General features: G+C 51.9%; 1 protein-coding gene across 1 annotated transcript; it reads right to left on the reverse strand.

Moving 5' to 3' along the window:
• Window positions 1-13,529: 13,529 nt before the first annotated feature.
• ZNRF4 (zinc and ring finger 4) lies at window positions 13,530-14,969 on the reverse strand. Its single transcript, XM_007994906.3, has one exon. It carries the CDS (start codon window positions 14,892-14,894, stop codon window positions 13,605-13,607), a length of 1,290 nt encoding a protein of 429 aa, XP_007993097.3. The 5' UTR covers window positions 14,895-14,969; the 3' UTR covers window positions 13,530-13,604.
• Between the last annotated feature and the right edge of the window lie 5,201 nt (window positions 14,970-20,170).

Below are 20,170 nucleotides of genomic sequence, written 5' to 3' on the forward strand. Positions count from 1 at the left end.
GAAGTGTGTATTTGACTCTTTCAGCAATTAGGGCCTGTGCACTTTAAACACAATGATAGATTGGGGGCGGTGGCTCAGGCCTGTAATCCCAGCACTCCGGGAGGCCGAGGTGGGCGGATCACCTGAGGTCAGGAATTCAAGACCAGCCTGACCAACATGGTGAAATCCCACCTCTACTAAAAATACAAAAATTATCCAGGCGCTGTGGTGGGCGCTTGTAATCTCAGCTACTCTGGAGGCTGAGGCAGGAGAATCGCCTGAAACTGGGAAGTGGAGGTTGCAGTGAGCCAAGATGGCGTCACTGCACTGAAGCCTGGGTAACAGAGCGAGACCCCATCTCAATAAATAAATAAATAAATAATAAACACAATGACAGCACATCTGGAGGGCTAGGCATGGGCTATCTTGTTTTCTCCTTTAGACAGCTCAGTGACTATGGGTATGTCACACTTCAGAAGGGAAAACTGAGGACAGACCATGTGGCTGACGAGCAGGGACTTGAACCCAGGACTGTCCAAGCCCAGAGTGGTAAACACACTCACCCAAGGTCACACAGTCAAGAAGTTTCAGAGGCTAAACTGGACTCTCTGATCCCAAACTGTAAACCCCAACACTACCAAATGAACAGCTGAGTGTCTGTTAATCTTTTGAGAAAGAAGAAGGTGCTGGCCACTTTCTCTAATGACGCAGGGGTCTCCAGGATTCTCCAAGAGCTGAGTCGTGGACCCAGAGCCCCTATCACCGACAACTTTTCCCCTACACAGCTAACCCCCTTGCAAAGGTGAGTCGTGGACACTGACTCCATCCTCCTGCTGGGGCAAAGGCTCCCCTCTTTCCCAGACCCCCTCAGGCAGGTGAGCACTGGGCTGGATGCATTTGTGGGCACCTGGACACCTTCAGCTTCTCTCTCTCTCTCTTTTTTTTTTTTTTTTTTGAGACAGAGTCTCGTTCTGTCACCCAGGCTGGAGTGCAATGGCACCATCTCAGCTCTCTGCAACCTCTGCCTCCCGGATTCAAGCGATTCTCCTGCCTCAGCTTCTCAAATAGCTGGGATTACAGGCTTGTACCACCATGCCCGACCAATTTTAGTATTTTTAGTAGAAACAAAGTTTCACTGTGTTGGCTAGGCTGGTCTCGAACTCCCAACCTCAGGTGATCTGCCCACCTAGGCCTCCCAAAGTGCTGGAATTACAGATGTGAGCCACCGTGCGCAGCCCTTAGATATGTTTAGAGACACAGTTCTTACCATCGTGGTACAATTGCCTGCGGTGTTCAGGGCAGTCTCATGCTCTGCAGGTTCATAGCCTGACAGCACTGGGTTGCACCACACGGCGTAGGTGTGCAGAAGGTCCTACCATCTAGGAGTGTGTAAGCACACCCTGTGATGCTCACGCCCGACAAAATCACCTGACCACCCACTTCTCAAAACGTATCCCCGCCATTAAGCGATGCATGGCTGTGTTTACTTTCTCTTTGTTTGTTTGTTTGGTGTTTTTTTTTTTGAGACAGAGTCTTGCTCTGTCACCCAGGCTGGAGTGCAGTGGTGCATTCTTGGCTCACTGCAACCTCTGCTTCCTGGGTTCAAGCGATTCTCCTGCCTCAGCCTCCCGAGTAGCTGGGACTACAGGCACCCGCCACCATGCCCCGGCTAATTTTTTGTATTTTTAGTAGAGGCGGGGTTTCACTGTGTTAGCCAGGATGGTCTCAGTCTCCTGACCTTGTGATCCGCCTGCCTTGGCCTCCCAAAGTGCTGGGATTACAGGCGTGAGCCACCGCCCCCAGCCTGTTTTTTGTTTTTGTTTTTTGTTTTTGTTTTGAGAAAGGGTCTCGCTTGGTTGCCCAGGCTGAAGTTCTGTGGCACAATCATAGCTCACTGCAGCCTCGAACTCCTGGGCTCAAGTGATCCTCCTGCCTCAGCCTCATGTGGTTCAAGTAGCTGAAACCACAGGCGTGTGCCACCATGCCCAGCTAGTTTTTTTTTTTTTTTTTTTTTGAGAAAGAGTCTCTCTCTGTTCCCAGGCTGGAGTACAGCGGTGTGCTCTTGGTTCACTGCAACCTCCGCCTCCTGGGTTCAAGCGATTCTCCTGCCTCAGCCTCCTGAGTAGCTGGGACTACAGGCGTGTGCCACCACGCGTGGTTACTTTTTGTATTTTTAGTAGAGATGGGGTTTTGCCGTGTTGGTCAGGCTGGTCTTGAACTCCTAACCTCAGGTGACCCACCCGTCTTGGCCTCCCAAAGTGCTGGGATTACAGGTGTGAACCATCGCGCCCGGCCTGCCCAGCTAATTTTAAAATGTTTTGTAGAGGTGAGGTCTTGCTGTGTTGCTCAGGCTGTTCTTGAACTCCTGAGCTCAAGTGATGATCCTCCTGCTTCGGCTTCCTAAAGTGTTGGGATGACAGGCATGCGTCACTGTGCCCAGCCTTGTTTGTTTGTTTTGAAACAGGGTCTCTCTCTGTCACCTGGACCGGAGTGCAGTGGCATGATCACGGCTCACTGCAGCCTCAAACTCCTGGGCTCAAGATATCCTCCCAGCTCAGCCTCCCAGGTAGCTGAGCTGCCACACCTGGCTAAATTTTTAATTTTTTGTAGACACAGGGTCTTGCTACGTTGCCCAGGCTGGTCTTGAACTCCTGGACTCAGGCAGTCCTCCTGCCTCAATCTCCCAAAGCGCTGGGATTACAGGCGTGAGCCACCGCACCCAGCCTGTATTTACTTTTTAGACACTCTACATATTTCCACAGTGTTGACTGTCTGCCTGGCACGGTCATAAGCACACACTTTACATGTCTTAATGTCTCTAAACTTTTTAACACCATCTCCATTCACAGATGGGAAAACTGAGGCACAAGCGTTTCTGGCCACTCAGCCAGGAAGCATCTGAGGAGGGTGGGGAACGGGCTTACTGCCTGCCACCCCCGCAGCAGCAGTCTGGCCCACTCACGGTGCTCATAGCCCCCTGCACACATTCTGGCTCAAGCATGGTGGTTCAGCAGCCCCAGTTTTCACCAACGAGGCACCAGAAATCCCAGGAGGGGGCAGGACACTTGCCTGGCACTGGGGTCTCCGGACTGCCAGCCCTCTGTTCCCTACTATCCCCAGAGTTGCAACCAGGCCCCCCCCCCCCAAAACTGTGAGCCCTGCAGCCTGGGAGTGGCCTCAGCGGGTGCTGGCTCAGACAGCGAACAGATGCTCGCTATTTTAAACCCACTGTTAACTCATTAAGACAGCTGTTTCCCATCCCCAAAGTCGGCGGAATTAGAATTAAATTCATTCCAGAATTAAACACACACATACACACACGCACACCCCGCCACCATTTGGAGGCAAAACTTGTTAGCATTTAGGCAAGCTGTGCCTCTGAGCCTGGGGACGGGGCTTGGCTTCCGCCTGACAAGTTACATCACAGCCCAGTGGTTGCCAGCTGGGCCTGTGGCCAAAATGCCCCGTGGGCCCAGATTCTCATGTCTGCCCAGATCTCCGCCATCAGAGTCCAGTTGCCAACTGCACGTCCTCCTGGAGTTCCCTCTGACCCCTCAGACCCAGCAGGGCCCAGAAGCAGCTCAGTGTCTGCCTTGAATTGGCTTCTCCTCTTGGGTGACCATCTCTACCTGTCACTCACATTAGAGTCCAGGTGTCCCCTCCTCTTTCTCCTCTCCCCTTACCCCTCACCTCTGAATGGGCAGGACTTTCTGTTGATGCTTCTTCCAAATGGCTTTGCCCCACCCCTACTGCTACTGCACTGGTCTGAGCTTTTATCACCTCCAGCCTGGATACCTGCCCCAGACACTTCCCCAGGTTCCCAACTTCTACCCTCACCCCCAGCTAGCTGTTTTCTCTTAAGAGAGAGATCTTCTTAGAGTCAAAATAGGATTGTATCACTCTCTTGATCAACATTGTCTAGCACAGGGCTGTTTATTAGGACTTTCTGGGATGCATGGAATGTTCTAGACCCACGCCAGCCAACACAGCCACCCCCATGCAGCTAGAGAGTGCTTGTAATCTGGCCAGTGTGAGTGAGGACCTGAATTTTAAATTTTATTTCATTTGAATGACTTTAAATATTCACATGTAGCTGGCAGCTCCCGTATTTTTCAGTGAAGTTCTATGGACTCTAGACCTGATGCCATTGGCCTCCTGCTCAGATCCCTGGAGTCCTCCCTGTTTCCTGGAAGTGCAGGCTGGGATTCCAGCTCTGTCTGTCTGTCCAAGACTGCGCTGACATTGCCCACGGTGGGCCGGAAGTATTGCAGAATTCACAGTCTTTCTCTCAGCAATCCCCAACTGATGGGTGCATTGGCTTTTGCATAAATCCCTCATCCTTGGGGTGGGGCAATTCCTTTTTTTTTTTTTTTTTTTTGTGATGGAGTCTCACTCTGTCACCCAGGCTAGAGTGCAGTGGTGCTATCTCAGCTCACTGCAACTCTGCCTCCCAGGTTCAAGCGATTCTCCTGCTTCAGCCACCCGACTAGCTGTGATTATAGGCACCCGCCACCACTCCTGGCTAATTTTTGTATTTTTAGTAGAGATGGAGGTTCACCTTGTTGGCCAGGCTGGTGTCCAACTCCTGACCTCAAGGGATCTGCCTGCCCTGGCCTCCCAAAGTGCTGGAATTACAGGTGTGAGCCACCGCACCTGGCCAGGTGGGGCAATTCTGAGTTTCACAGTCAACACAGGCTCCCTGAGATCCCCAGAGGGACTGAACTCCACCTGCCACTGGCTCACGAATGCACCCCTGTTTGCTGCTTCTCTTCCCTCTTGGACCTTCCCACACCCCTCCTGGGGCTTCCTGGGATCATCTCCCACATACACCACTTGTCCTGAAATCCTTGTCTGGGGAGCTGCTTTGGGAGAACTCAAATACAACAGGCTCTGCATTGCACAGGCAACAAAATGCAAATGGTTCATCGTGGCTGAGAAGGCCCACTACCTCTTCACTCCTGCCATCTGCACCAGCCACACTCTCTTCTCCTCTTCCTCAGACACATCAACCCCTCCTGCCACGGGACAAGTGCCCATGTTGTTCCCACCCCCTGCAACTCTGATCTTCTCCCATCCTGTCTCCTGACTCTCCACGCCTCAGTTTAAATTCCTCCGACTCACAGAGGACTTTCCCAATCACACTGTCTGCTGGCCACTGATTCCTTCTCTCTTTTTGTTAGAGATAGGGTCTCACTCTGTTGCCCAGGCTGGAGTGCAATGGTGTAATCATAGATCACTGTAGCCTCTAACTTCTGACTTCAGGTAATCCTCCGGCCTCAGCCTCCTGAGTAGCTGGGTCTATAAGCGTGCACCACCACACCCAGCTTATTTTATTTTATTTTATTTTATTTTGTTTTGTTTTGTTTTGTTTTGTTTTGTTTGTTGAGACAGAGTCTTGCTCTGTCACTCGGGCTGGAGTGTAGTGGTGCAATCTTGGCTCACTGCAAGCTCTGCCTCCTGGGTTCACGCCATTCTCCTGCCTCAGCCTCCCAAGTAGCTGGGACTACAGGCGCCTGCTACCATGCCTGGTTATTTTTTTTGTATTTTTTTAGTAGAGAAGGGGTTTCACCGTGTTAGCCAGGATGGTCTTGACCTCCTGACCTCAGGATCCACCTGCCTCAGCCTCCCAAAGTGCTGGGATTACAGATGTGAGCTACCACGCTGGGGCCACACCCAGCTAATTTTATTTTTATTTTTATTTTTTGTGGAGATGGTGTCTCACTGTGATGCCCAGGCTGGTGTCCAACTCCTGCCTTGGCCTCCCAAAGTGCTGGGATTACAGGCATGAGCCACCGTGCCCAATCAACCTTGACTCTTTTGAAGAGCACTGGTCAGGTTTTTTACAGAAGGTCACTCAATTCAGGCTTTTCTGGTGTCTAACCATGATTAGATGGAGATTCTGCATTTCTGCCCAGATCCCACTGAGATGGTGCTGTGGTCCCCTCAGAACATCAGATCAGGAGGCACACACTGTCAATGTGTCTTGTTGCTGGGGGCATTAATTTTGATCCCTTGGCTAAGGTGGTACCAGCCAGATTTCCCCCCAGAAAGTTATCTTTATTCTTTTCCAATGAATAAATATCATGAGAGAGTTACTTTGAGATTGTGCAAATATCCTGTTTCTCCCTCAACTTTCACCCAGTAATTCTAGCATTCTTCAATTGATCCCGCCTCTCACACACTTTATCTTATCTCCTTCTTATTTCTCTCCTGGGACTCATCACTATTTGAAACATTCTTGTTCAGTTGTTCAAACATAGTTCAATATTTGCCTCCTTGACTGGACAGAGTTTGTGAAGGTGGGGGCTGGGTTTGTCATGGTCACTTCTGTGTCCCAGTGTCCAGCACAGGCTCTGGCACATAGAAGGTGCTTAGCAAATATGTGATGAATAAACAAATGAAATGAGATGACACCAATCAACAAATCCCAGGTGGTCAGGAAGTATGATTGGCTGTCATCCCAAGAATGAAGTGTGTTCTAGGAGCAAAGATGCTGAGATGCTACTTTAGAGGAATGCTCATCCATGGATGAATCCCTGGAGAAAACACTAGTGCTTCCATTTCCCAGCAGCTCCCTTGGTCCTGCTGGGACCAGCTACTTGGGAGGCTGAGGTGGGAGGATCACTTGAACCCAGGAGATCAAGGTTGCAGTGAGCTATGATTGTGTCATTGCACTCCAACCTGGGCAACAGAGCAAGACTCCATCAGAAGAAGAAGAAGAAGAAGAAGAAGAAGAAGAAGAAGAAGAAGAAGAAGAAGAAGAAGAAGAAGAAGAAGAAGAAGAAGAAGAAGAGGAAGAAGAAGAAGAAGAAGGAGGAGGAGGAGGAGGAGGAGGAGAAGAAGAAGAAGAAGAAGAAGAAGAAGAAGAAGAAGAAGAAGAAGAAGAAGAAGAAGAAGAAGAAGAAGAAAGTCTATGTCTAATAAAGCTACAGTAAACAAGACAAGGGTATTGGCATAAGGATTGACAAATAGATCCATGAAACAAAATAGAGAACCCAGAAAGAGGCCCCCCCACCAACATATACACACATGGTCATTTGCTTTTAGATGATCCAATGACAAAAGGCAAGTATTTTCAACAAAAGCCTCTGGAACAATTGGCTACCGGTGTGGGGAAATAAAGAACCCTAACCCCTACCTCACACCATACACAAAAATCAATTCAAGATGCATCATAGACTAAACATGAAAGCTTGAATTATAAAAATTTTAGAGGAAAATAAAAACAATATTTTTGTGGCTTCAGGGTAGGCAAAGATTTCTTTGGACACAGAGAGCAAGAATCCTAAAAACAAATTTGTCAATTTCACTATAGTAAAATTAAAAGCTGATCAGCAAAACACCTCAGTGGGCAGGAGAATGGCGTAAACCCGGGAGGCGGAGCTTGCAGTGAGCCGAGATCGCGCCACTGCACTCCAGCCTGGGGCACAGAGCGAGACTCTGTCTCAAAAAAAAAAAAAAAAAAAAAAAAAAAAAAAAAAAAAAAAACACCTCAGTGAAGAAAATCTAAACCCAGTGCAGAGTGTGGGAGTAGTGGGAGTGGAGGTGGGGTCTCTGTGTGTGAGGACAGGTCCCCAAGGCTGTGTGTCTGGGTTTTATTTTTGTTTTTTGGGTTTTTATTTTCTTTTTGGTGATGGTGTTTTTGAGAGGTCTCACTCTGTTGCTCAAACTGGAGCGCAGTGGCACAATCTCAGCTCACTGCAGCCTCGAACTCCTGGGCTCAAGTGACCCTCCCATCTCAGCCTCCCAAGTAGCTGGTACTACAGACATGCGCCACCACACCTGGTTAATTTTTTTGTTTTAATTTTTGGTGGAGACAGGGTCTAGATATGTTGCCCAGGCTGGTCTCAAACTTCTGGGCTCGAGTAATCCTCTTGCCTCAGCCTCTCAAAGTGCTGGGATTACAGGAGTGAGCCACCATGTCTGGCTGCCAATTATTTGTTGACTCATGAGCTACCCAGACAAGACTTAGGGAAATGCCAGCCCACCGGAGTCAGGTGACATGAATTTGAATCTTGTCTTTGGCCCCAACACACTGGGTGAGCATGGGCTGGACCCACCTCTCTCTGGGCTACAATTCTCTGCCTGCTCATGAAAAGGTACAGTGCAATAATGTCTGACCCCCACCAATGTGTTCCACCCATGGGTTTCTCTCTCTTCTTCCCACCCCTAGTCACCAGGAGCCCCAGGCAGAATGTGGGCTGCTGGACAAGGCAGTGTAGCGTGTGCCAACCCAAGACATATCACTCTGTACAGACAGATCTTCCTTCCCAGCAATGTTTTCTGTCTCTGAGAGTTTAACTATCCTGGCATAAAACCTGAGACCTTGGAGCAGGACGGGAGAAAAGACAAAAGAAGCAGTCTGACCTCGGACAGCAAATCTGTTTAATTTGCGGCCGGACATCTGGCCTGGCAGGGGCGAAGCTGGGACACAGCCAGTGAGGCGGGAGGTTTGGGGAGCCGGGCATGGGGAAGGGCGGATGCTGAGGCCTGGTGCAGCTTCTCCTTAGCTGTGGCACTTGGGCAGCGGTGGCCCCCTCTCTGTATGCCAGCTTCCTCCTGGGAGAAATGGGGAAAATTACACCCACCAAGCTCAAATGGTGATAGGAGGGCTCATGGGCAACTGTGTGCAGAAAACGTTTGTGTCTCTGCCTTGGGTCACTGTCATTTGACAGCTGAGGAAGCTGAGATGCTGAGGGGGTGATATGGTCCGGCTGGCTCTGTGTCCCCACCCAAATCTCATCTTGAATTGTAATCTGAATTGTAATCCCCACATGTTGGGCAAGGGATCTCGTAGCATGTGATTAGATCATGGGGGCATTTCCCCCATGCTGTTCTTGTGAGAGTGAGTGAGTTCTCATGAGATTTGATGGTTTAAGGAGCTTCCCCCTCTTCACTCTTCACTTCTCTCTCCTGCCACCATGTGAAGAAGGACATGTTTGCTTCCCCTTCTACCATGATTATAAGTTTCCTGAGGCCTCCCCAGCTGGGCAGAACTGTGAGTCAATTAAACCTCTCTCCTTTATAAATTACCCAGTCTCAGGTATTTCTTCATAGTAGCATGAGAATGAGCTAATACAGAGGCAAAGTAAGTGAGGGGGCACCTCAGCTCACTGCAACCTCGACCTCTTGAGTTGAAGTGATTCTCCTGCCTTAGCCTCCCAGGTAGGTGGGATTATAGGCGTTTGCCACCATGCCCAGCTAATTTTTGTATTTTTAGTATAGACGGGGGTTTCACCATGTTACCCAGGCTGGTCTTGGACTCCTGATGTCAAGTGATCTGGCCACCTCAGCCTCCCAAAGTGCTGGGATTACAGACATGAACCAGCACCCTTCCGGAAGAGCCTTCTTTTTGATCCTTCTTGGACAAACCCTAGGGCTGGCTCTCATTGGCCCAGCTTGGATCACATGTGCCATCCTGAACCAATCACTGTGGCTTAGAGGGTGCAATCCTCTCATTGGCTAGGGCTGGGTCATGTGACTACCCAGAACCAGGAAGAAGGTCTCTTCTCCCCACTCCTTGCAGCCACGTGTACTCAGAATGGAAGACGGTTAGTTTCCCATAGTTGCACTGTGCTGCTGGCGCCAAATACATGTCTGCCATAGGTAGCTAGCACTGTTATCCTCATTTACAGAGGAGCGAGTCAAGACTCTTGAGGGGGCAGTGGCATTCTCAGGGGCTTCAAAGTAAGTGGCAGGACTGGGAATTTGAACCCACGACATTTTATTTTTATTTTTATTTATTTATTTATTTTTGAGATAGAGTCTCTCTGTGTCACCCAAGCTAAGCTGGAATGCAGTAGTGTGATCATAGCTCACTGCAGCCTTGATCTCCTGGGCTCAGGTGATCCTCCTGCCTCAGCCTCCCAAGTGGCTGGGACTGCAGTCAGGCACTACCAGGCCTGGCTAATTTTTTAAAATATATCTGTAGTGATGGGATCTCACTATGTTGCCCAGGCTGGTCTTGAACTCCTGGGCTCAAGCAATCTTCCTGCCGTGGCTTCCCAAAGTGCTAGGATTATAGGTGTGAGCCACCGTGCCTGGCCTAAACCCAGGACTCCTGACTCGTATTTGGGATCCTTTTTGTAGATGTGTGCAAGGGACTGAAGGAACGGTAATGTTGAGCTAGGCTGAGCGAGGCATGTGGAGGGCACTCTGGGCAGAGAAAACTGCCTGTGCAAAGGTGTGGCAGTGGCACCCAGCACTGTGGCAATCGAAGAGGTGGAGGAAGCACATTAAATTTTGTATTTGCTGGCCAGGCTGAGTGGCTCACGCCTATAATCCTGGCATTTTTGGAGGCCATGGCGGGAGGATCACTTGAGGTCAGGAGTTCGAGACCAGCCTGGCCAACGTGGTGAAACCTCGTCTCTACTAAAAACACAAAAATTAACCAGGTGTGGTGGTGCATGCCTATAATCCCAGCTACTTGGGAGGCTGAGGCAGAAGAATCACTTGAACTCGAGAGGTGGAGGTTGCAGTGAGCCAAGATCATGCCACTGCACTCCAGCCTGGGTGACGAGGCTCAGTCTCAAAAAAAAAAAAAAAAAAAAAAAAAAATGTATTTGCATGAAGTACCTCTTTAAAATCTCCCAGCAAGAGTATGAGGTACATGCTGTTAGAATGTCCATTTTCCATATCCATGGAGTGGAGCTCAGAGAAGGATATAGCCATGCCCATCATCTCAAAGAAAGCCAGAAGCAGCAAAGCCAGCTTCAATTCCAGGTCTGGCAAGTCCCCAAAGCTGGGCCTCCTTTTCTCTCACCCCTATGTTATGGGTTGAACTGTATCCTCTCAAAAAATATGTTGAAATCCTAACCCCTGATATCTGGGAATGTGACCGTGTTTGGAAATAGGATCTGTGAAGACGTAATCAAGTTAAGATGATGTCATTAAGATGGACCCTAATCCAATATGACTGGTGTCTTCATAAAAAGAGGAGGTAAAAAGTTTGTGGGTGCATCACTCCAATCTCTACCTTCGTTGTCACATGGCTGTCTTCCCTGTGTCTTTGTCTCTGTGTCTCTTCTTTTCTTTTCTTTCCTTTTTTTTTTTTTTTTTTAACTGAGAGAGTCTCGCTCGGTCACCCAGGCTGGAGTGCAGTGGCATGATCTTGGCTCACTGTAACTTCTGCCTCCCAGATTCAAGCGATTCTCTGCCCCAGCCTGCCAAGTAGCTGGGATTACAGGCACACACTACCACGCCTAGCTAAGGTTTGTATTTTTAGTAGAGATGGGGTGTCACCATGTTGACCAGGCTGGTCTCAAACTCCTGACCTCGGGTGATCCACCCATCTCAGCCGTGAGCCACTGAGCCCGGACCCTCCAGTGGTTTTAGTCAGCACCCCAGAACAAAATCCATTTCTTTTTCTTTTTCTTTTCCTTTTTTTTTTTTTTTTTTTTTTTTTTTGAGACAGAATATCTCTGTGTCTCCAGGCTGGAGTGCAGTGGCACAATCTCAGTTTACCGCAACCTCCGCCTCCCAGGTTCAAGTGATTTTCCTGCCTCAGCCTCCCAAGTAGCTGGGGCTATAGGTGCATGCCACCACGCCCAGCTAATTTTTTGTATTTTTAATAGAGACGGGGGTTTCACCATGTTGGCCAGGATAATCTCGATCTCCTGACCTCATGATCCGCCCTCCTCAGACTTCCAAAGTGCTGGGATTACAAGCGTGAGCCACCACACCTGGCCCAAAATCCGTTTCTTACTAAGCTCTACCAGGGCCTGCACCATCTGCCCTATCCACTCCCCACCCTCCCCTCCTCCCTCTCCCCCCTGACTCACTCTGCTGCTGCTGTACTGGCCTCTGGCTGTTCCTCTAACATGTCAGGTGCAGTCCTGCCACAGGGCCTTTGCACAGGCTGTACACTCTGTCTGGAATGTCCTTCCTGCACTAACAACTACTTCCTCCCTTTCCAGTCTGTTTTTTTTTTTTTTTTTTTTTTGAGACAGGGTCTCACTCTGTCACTCAGGTTGGAGTGCAGTGGTCCAGTCATAGCTCACTGCAGCCTTGACCTCCTGGGCTCAAGTGATCCTCCCATCTCAGCCTCCTGAGTAGCTGGGACTACAGGTGTGCACCACCATACCCTGCTAATGTTTGTATTTTTTGAGAGATGGAGTTTCACTATGTTGCCCAGGCTGGTCTCGAACTCCTAGACGCAAGCGATTTGCTCACCTCAGCCTCCCAAAGGGCTGGGAGGGCAAGCGTGAGCCACGGTGCCCAGTCCTGAGTCTCAGTTCTCATGTTTCCTCCCTAACCTCCCTGATCACCCCTCAGGCTCTCTCCATCTCATAACCCACTTGTGTTTTAGCCCCGGGATTTATCTCCTGCTGACATCTTCCTGCTCATTTATTTAATTATATACTTTGTATCTCTCCACCACCTTGGAATAGCAGTCCCAGGAGAGCTGGGATTTTTCTCTGTTTTGGTCATTGCTGTGACTGTGTGCCTGGAACAGCATCTGGCACAGAGTGGGCGCTCCCCGGAGGTTTCCTGGGCTTGTGTTGGAATCTTGCACGTGACTCTCACATTCACGCTGTTTCAGGGGACGTCGCAAAGGTGACCTTGACCCTTTTCCTCCCATGGCCTCACCTAGTAGCTATTTCTCCCTGGAGCGTGGCCAAGCAGCTCCCTCACTGCCCAGAAAAACCCCTTGCCTCCTTGCATTTTTTTTTTTTTTTTTTGAGACAGGGTCTCGCTCTGTCGCCCAAGCTGAAGTGCAGTGGTGTGATCATAGCTCATCTCCCAGGCTCCAGCAATCCTCCCACCTCAGCCTCTCAAGTAGCTGGAACTACAGGCATGCATCACCACACTTGGCTAATGAATTTTTTTTTTCTTTTTTGAGACAGAGTCTCGCTGTCACTAGGCTGGAGTGCAGTGACACCATCTCGGCTCACTGCAACCTCCGCCTCCCAGGTTCAAGCAATTCTCCTGCCTCAGCCTCCCGAATAGTATGCAGCTGGGACTACAGGCACACACCACCACGCCCAGCTCATTTTTGTATTTTTTAGTAGAGACACGGTTTTACTGTGTTGGCCAGTATGGTCTTGATCTCCTGACCTCATGATCCTCCCTTCTTGGCCTCTTAAAGTGCTGGAATTACAGGCATGAGCCACTACGCCCGGCCTAAAAATTTTTTCTGTAGAGGTGGGGTCTTGCTATGTTGCCCAGCCTGGTCTCAAACCTGTAACCTTGAGCGAACCTCCCACCTCAGCCTCCCATCCCATCACACCTGGGATTCCATGAGACATCAGAGGAAACGGAGTAAAAGGGGTTGGAGAACTCTGTGGCACCTTTGCAACTTTTCTGGAAATCTAAACTGGTTCCAAAATAAAACGTTTATTTTAAAAGAAAAAGTGTGAATGAAGAATAAGGCCATCCAGGACCAGCAGCCCGTGTGCCCGGGACTGGAACCAAAGCACGGACACCCCATCTCAAAGCCACTCCGGCACCACGGTCACAGCTGCCCCGAAAAGGGCCCCCAGCCCTCACCTCCCCTCGCTGGCCCGCAGAAACAGGCACTGGCCTTAGGCTTGATGGGGGATGGGTCAGAATCCGCTTTCAAACCCACTTTATTCTTTTCAGACCAGAAACACTCCTCATCGCCCCCCCCTCCCTACCCTAGATCTTTACTGACCAGGGGCCTCAGGAGGGGCTGGGGAGACAGTGGTATCCTCTGCCTCCAGGGACGTGGTGCTGCAGTGGCAGTGGTGGCTGGCGCGGCCCAGCAGCTCCAGCCTCCGGGAGCGTAGCCGGGCTTGAATGGCCCAGATGGGGGGCCGGTGACCCGGTAGGGAGGGGTCCTCGTCGCTGAAGCTGTCGGTGGTGGAGTCAAAGCTATCTTCCGTGCCGGCCACCGACTGTTTGCACACGGGGCAGGAGCGCCGGGGGGCTTGGGAGAACCAGGGGTCAATGCACTTGCAGTGGTAGGTGTGGGAGCAGGGCAGGATCTTGAGTTGGTCACCCTCCTCGTACTCGTCCAGGCAGATGGCACACAGGTCGTTGCGTCGCGTGAAGGTGCGGACCTGGGCCTTCTGGCAGGTAGACGTCTTCGCCGGCCGTCTGTGGCTGCAGCAGGCCTGGGCCCAGAGCCACAGGCGGTTCAGGACAAAGAGGGTTGATACGACCAGGGCCAGGGTACGGCCCAGCGCCCAGGACACGGTCAGCACGGGGTGACAGTCCAGGTCGCGGCATGGCGGGTCGTCTGGCAGGAGCAGCACGTGGGCCGACTTGTCGCAGCCCAGGATGACCCGCAGGTCCTGGGAGGCGGCCTCGCCCACGAACACCGAGGGGATGGCGATCTGGCCCCTCAGGTCCTCGGAGACGTGGGTCATGCTCACGAGGTCGTCGGAGTGGACGTTGTGCACGATGGCCGCCTCGAAGCCGGCGCGCTGGGCGTTCAGTACCTTGAGGTCGAAGGTGCAGTCGTAGCGGCGAATCAGTGCGATGGCGCCCAGAGAGCGGTTGCCCAGTCGCGGGGCCTCGACGGGATGGCACGCGTTGGCTGGCTTGACCTCCATCAGGTAGCCCCGTATGCCCTCGGGGGCCAGCGGGACGCCGAACAGCGCTGGCAGATCCGCAAAATCCACCGAGCTCGAGTTGTCTTCCAGCATGGCCCGGACCACCGCCTGCGCGGGCACCTGGAGCACCGACAAGACCAGCAAGGCTTTGACCACTACCAGGGCTTGGCCCGGCCATGGCCACTCCATGGTCACCCGCTTTGCTGGCTGTGTGCTGCTAGGTCCCACTGGAGACGGCAGGCAGGGGGCCTTTGGGCATCTCCGGGGCCTCCCAGGGGGCCTGTGGCCAGGATGCGAGGGCAGTTGAGTTGGAATGACCGCGTGGCTCAGAGGCAGTGACGCGGCCACCGCGACCCTGGTGGCTCTAGGCATTAAGGGCTCCGGACGGCAGCGCAGCATACATCGTGTCTTTGAAGGCCAGTCTTAGGAGGTGCTGGCGCAGGTGGCCTTTCTGGCAGATGACACGGAGACCAGGAGTCCCCAGGGTTCTAGATGCCCCCAGCTTCTGTGACATCGCCCTGGTACATTCTGTCCCAGGAGCTGCCAGCTGCCTGGGCCTGTAACCAATGGATCATTCCTAGGTCTGTGATTTGCCGGTGCCTGGGCAATCTTTGAGAAAACTTCTTGAAGGCTCAGGGCATCTTTGGACCCAAAGAGGCCCAGGGATGCCACAAAAGGGCTGCTGGCCCCCAGCGGTGCAGATTCAGCCCTCACCGTTCTAAGACTCTACCAGCATCAGCTTCTGGAGGTTCCTAGCAACACACTGTAGAAGGTGCAATGTTACCCTTGTCTAAGACTCCAAGAGGGACCCAGACTTGTTCAAGCCACGCACCCCTACAATGAGGTCAGTGCTTAAAACCCAAATTCCTGACCCCCTGTCACCATCCCTCACTCTGCTGCGGCCACACGGTTCTCCTTGCTGTTCCTCCAATACACCAGGCAGGATCCTGCCCCAGGGTCTTTGCACGGGCTGGGCCTCCTGCCTGGAAAGCCCTTTCTCTCCGTAGCTAGCTCTTTTGTGCAGACTCAGATCTGAGTTCATATATCCTCAGAGCCCACCTGGACTTGATTTGGAGGGAGGGTGAAGTGCCGGGATCAGGGTGGGGTTGGTGGGGGTCAGGGGTCCTGAGTCCTCACCGCCAGGTTGGCCTCCAGGCTTGCACCAGCTTCATTCTCTTCCCTATAGCATTGCTTCTCCAGCTGGGTCTCCAACTGTGCCCCCAGCCTGAGCTTCAGCCCTGGGCATCGGCCTCACCTTCTCCCCAGTCCCCATCCCCCAAATTTCACACCCTCAATCTGTCTGCAGCCCACTCAAGTCGGATTTCTGTCTCTGCCATTCATAAGCTGTATGATGGCCGGGCGCGGTGGCTCAAGCCTGTAATCCCAGCACTTTGGGAGGCCGAGACGGGCGGATCACGAGGTCAGGAGATCGAGACCATCCTGGCTAACATGGTGAAACCCTTCTCTACTAAAAAATACAAAAAAAAAAAAAAAAAAAAAAAAACTAGCCGGGCGAGGTGGCGGGCACCTATAGTCCCAGCTACTCAGGAGGCTGAGGCAGGAGAATGGCGTAAACCCAGGAGGCAGAGTTTGCAGTGAGCTGAGATCAGGCCACTGCACTCCAGCCTGGGCGACAGAGCAAGACTCCGTCTCAAAAAAAAAAAAAAGCTGTATGACATCAGCTAAATTCCTTAGCCTCTCTGGGCCTCAGCTTCCAGACCTGTAACATGGGCATAATAGTCTTTCCCATGCTCTAAACTCTCCCATGGCTCCCCATTGCCCTCCAGGTAAAGGCCACACTCTTCTCTGTGGCCTACATGCACCCCTGCGGTTGGGCCCCTGCCAATCTCTGAAGCCTGGATGATTTGCAATGCCCCAGAGGCATCTTGCTTTGCTCCCCTCTAGAATTTTGCAAATGCCATTCCCCCTGCCTGGAACAGAATTCTTGCTCCTCAACTTCACTTTGCCAGGCTGACTACTTAGTCTTTAGGTTTTCTGTGTTGGCCTAATACCTCCCAGAGCAGCCCTCAGCCAGTGACAGATGGGAAGTGGTAGATAAATGCCCCCACTCCCTCCTCCCTCTTATGGGACAAATCGAAGTATGTTCTACTGTGTCTCCTAGAGGTCCCCAGTCGAATGAGCCCCAGAAGTCAATGAACCCAGTACTGTCTTGTCAATGAGCCCACTACTGTCTCCTTCCCTTCCCCACCCACTTCTCTCCCAGAGCTTCCTGAGCTCACCTCCCGCACAAATCTCTTATACCATGTAGTGGTGGAATTGTGGCCCCAAGAAGAGATGTGGAACCCCTAACCCCTGGTTCCGACCAACCCCTGTCAATAGACCTTATTTGGAAATAAGATCTATGCAGATCTTTTCCTTCTAAGAAAAGGAGAAAAGGCCGGGCACGGTGGCTCATGTCCGTAATCCTAGCACTGTGGGAGCCCAAAGCGGGCAGACCAATTGAGGCCATGAGCACATGCTGCCATCCCCAGCTAATTTTTGAATCTTTTATTTATTTTTTTTTTTGAGATGGAGTCTCTCTCTGTTGCCCAGGCTGGAGTGCAGTGGCACGATCTCAGCTCACTGCAAGCTCCGCCTCCCAGGTTCATGCTATTCTCCTGCCTCAGCCTCTCGAGTAGCTGGGACTACAGGCGCCGCCACCACGCCCTGCTAGTTTTTTTGTATTTTTAGTAGAGACGGGGTTTCACCGTGTTAGCCAGGATGGTCTCGATCTCCTGACCTCGTGATCCGCCCGCCTCGACCTCCCACAGTGCTGGGATTACAGGCTTGAGCCACTGCGTCTGGCCTTAATTTTTGTATCTTAATAGAGACGGGATTTTGCTATGTTGTCCAAGCTTGTCTCAAACTCCTGACCTCAAGTGATCTGCCCGTCTCAGCCTCCCAAAGTGCTGGGGTTACATTTGTGAGCCACCATGCCTGGCCCCTGGTGGCACTCCTGCCCCTGCTCTGTCTACTGCCACAAACGGAGGCCGCACTATCCAGAGGCCACTGCCTTGGCCACTGTGGATGGCCCTTGCAGGCCAGTGCTACCAAGCAGAAGCAGGTTTTTCAGTCCAGCAGGCATGAGAGGAGGCAAGGGTGGAAAAACAGAAGCAGAGAGGGACAAATGTAGTGGTCAGGCTCGGGTTGGCTGTGGTATGCAAGACCGAACTGCAGTGGTGTACGCATACAGGGCTGATTTGCTCCTGAATGTGAAATGTGAGTAGTCAGTCCTGGGATGGCATGGAGATGCTGTGGTGTCTGCAGCCCAGACTCCTTCCATCCACTGTATCCTCAGTAAGTGGCCTCCTCCTCATGGGACAAGGCAGCTGCGTGAGCTCCAGCCATCACATCTGCCTCCCAGGCAATGAGGAGGTAAGAGTGAGGAAGAGCTGACTCTGCCCCTATAAGGACACTTCTTGGAAATCCCAGGCACCACTTCTGCTCACACTGCATTGGCCAGAATTAGTCATGTGGCCATGCCTGGCAGAAAGCTTGCTGGGAAACGTAGTCTTTATTCTGAATGACCAACTCTTCAGCTGAAAACCAGGGCTTCTATTACTATGAATGATGAGAGAACAGATGTTGGAAGTGTCCAGCACCACCTGTCACTCGGACACACTTGAGTAACCTGGTCTTCAATGGCTGCCCAATACATATTTTTTGAATGAATGAATCCCCACACCTCCAGCTTAGGCCTCCTTCAGTGGTGAGTGAGCTCACTGTCCCTGGGGATGGAAATCAGCTTTTCCCGGGCCCTTCTGTGTACCAGACTCCAGGCCATGTGGCTTCACTCCACCATTCAACCACTCTGAGCCTCAGTTGCCCCTTCTGTAGAAAGGAGGTAGCATCAGCACCTGCACCACGGGGTTCGCTGAGCATGAACAGTGATAAGCATAGTGTCTGCCGCCTACAAAGTGCTCTGTCTGCATTTGTTGATGGCTTAAGTGACCTGCCCACAGCCCAGTTATAATATTAGGTGATCACAGCTACTCGGGAGGCTGAAGTGGGAGCATTGCCTGAGCTACAGTGAGCTACAGGCTACTGTGAGCGCTGATCATGCCGTTACACTCCAGCAGTGGGCCACAGAGCAAGACCCCATCTCTAAAAGTAGGTATTGAGTGATCAAACTGTGATGGGGAAAACTCAGGCACTGTGCCAACCCAAAGGGAGGCACCTGGCTTATTCTAGAGAATCTAGAAGGCTTCCTGGAGGTGGTGTCTTCTAGACTGAGATCAGAACGAGCAGTAGATAATGCTATGAACAGGAAATGTGATCCTGGCAGCTAGAGCAGCACAGCAAACGCCCTGCCTGAGTAGCCTAGTTTGGCATCCAGTAGATGCTTAATAAGTGAACATAAAACTTCCTGCCATCACTCAGGGCCTGCCCCCTCTGCAAAAGGGTCTCAGCTTCATCCCGGCTTCCTCAGTCCCCCAACAGCCAGGCCTGGGCCCTTCTCCAGCCGCCTCCACGAAAGCAGAGTGGTGCCAAGGACTGGCAGCTTAACGAGGCTAGCCCGTGCCAGCCCCGCCAGCCCCCACCTTGGCTGCTGTTCTTCCTGAGAAGCTGCCGAGGCCCCCTCCTGCCCAGCCAGGTGGTGCCCCGTCTGTGTTTGTCTAAGGGGGAGTGTGGCCAAATGGGGAAACTGAGCCCCAGAGGAGGGGGGCACTTGGGGATGGCAGGAGCCTTCAGAACTGCCACTGAGCAATGCAGCCTGCTGGACGGATGACCACGCTTTGCAGGAAACTTCACTGACCCCCTGCAGCCAGGGCCAGGTTTCTGTGGACACCCCACCTTCCAGAGGGGGGAAACTGAGTCTGTGGCACGGGACCAGACTCACTAGGACTACAAAGCTGCAAAGTGACTGAGCTGGGATTCGAACCCTGGCCCCATGAATGCAGTCACTGAGTATTTAGGGTTCCCCACTCAGTGCCTGCATCTGCGCTGGGAAATACAGGGGACTCCAAGAGTTCTTGGGCCCCTGCCCAGCCCTCAAGGAGCCCCAGGCTTTGGGGGAGAGATGGACCCGAACAGCCAGGGCTGAGGGAGCCTAGAGAGTCGGGTGCAGGGCAGGCTTCCTGGAGGAGAGGAGATTTCAAGTGAACCTGAAGGACAAGTAGGAACTTGGCAAGAAAAGTGGAAGTTGGGGGAAATAGCACACGGGAGGATTCCCGGTTCACAGTCCGTGCGAAGGGACAGGAGGTGCAGTTGATTCTGAGCATTTTGGAAAACTGCAAAATAAGTCCTTAGGGCTAAGATGAGGGAGGGCTGGGATGTTTGAGGACTTAATTACCAAGCGAACTTAATTACAAAGCAAAGGCATTTGCTCGTGTTGCCACTGATTTGTCTATTCTGCCATTCAGCAAGCATTCCCTGAGGCGGCACCCTGGCTGGGCAAGGCTAGGTAGGTTCCAGGGCATCTGCAAATGAGGATTAGGGGATTAGGGCTTTTGTCCACAGGAGGACTCAGGGAGCTAAGGGCTGGTGCCTGCTGGATTAAACCTCCCCACACTCCTGCAAGAGAGGCATTAATCCCACCTTCCAGATGAGGAACAGAGAGGTGATACAATTTACCTGAAGCCACACAGCACACCAGGGGCCAAGCCCGGATTCAAACCCGGGTTCACAGAGCCCCGTGTGCTTTGCTCTTTCACTCGACTGCCCCTTTTTTTTTT

The sequence above is a fragment of the Chlorocebus sabaeus genome, chromosome 6 (genome assembly GCF_047675955.1).
Source record: "Chlorocebus sabaeus isolate Y175 chromosome 6, mChlSab1.0.hap1, whole genome shotgun sequence".
In the NCBI taxonomy this organism is placed as follows: Eukaryota; Metazoa; Chordata; class Mammalia; order Primates; family Cercopithecidae; genus Chlorocebus; species Chlorocebus sabaeus.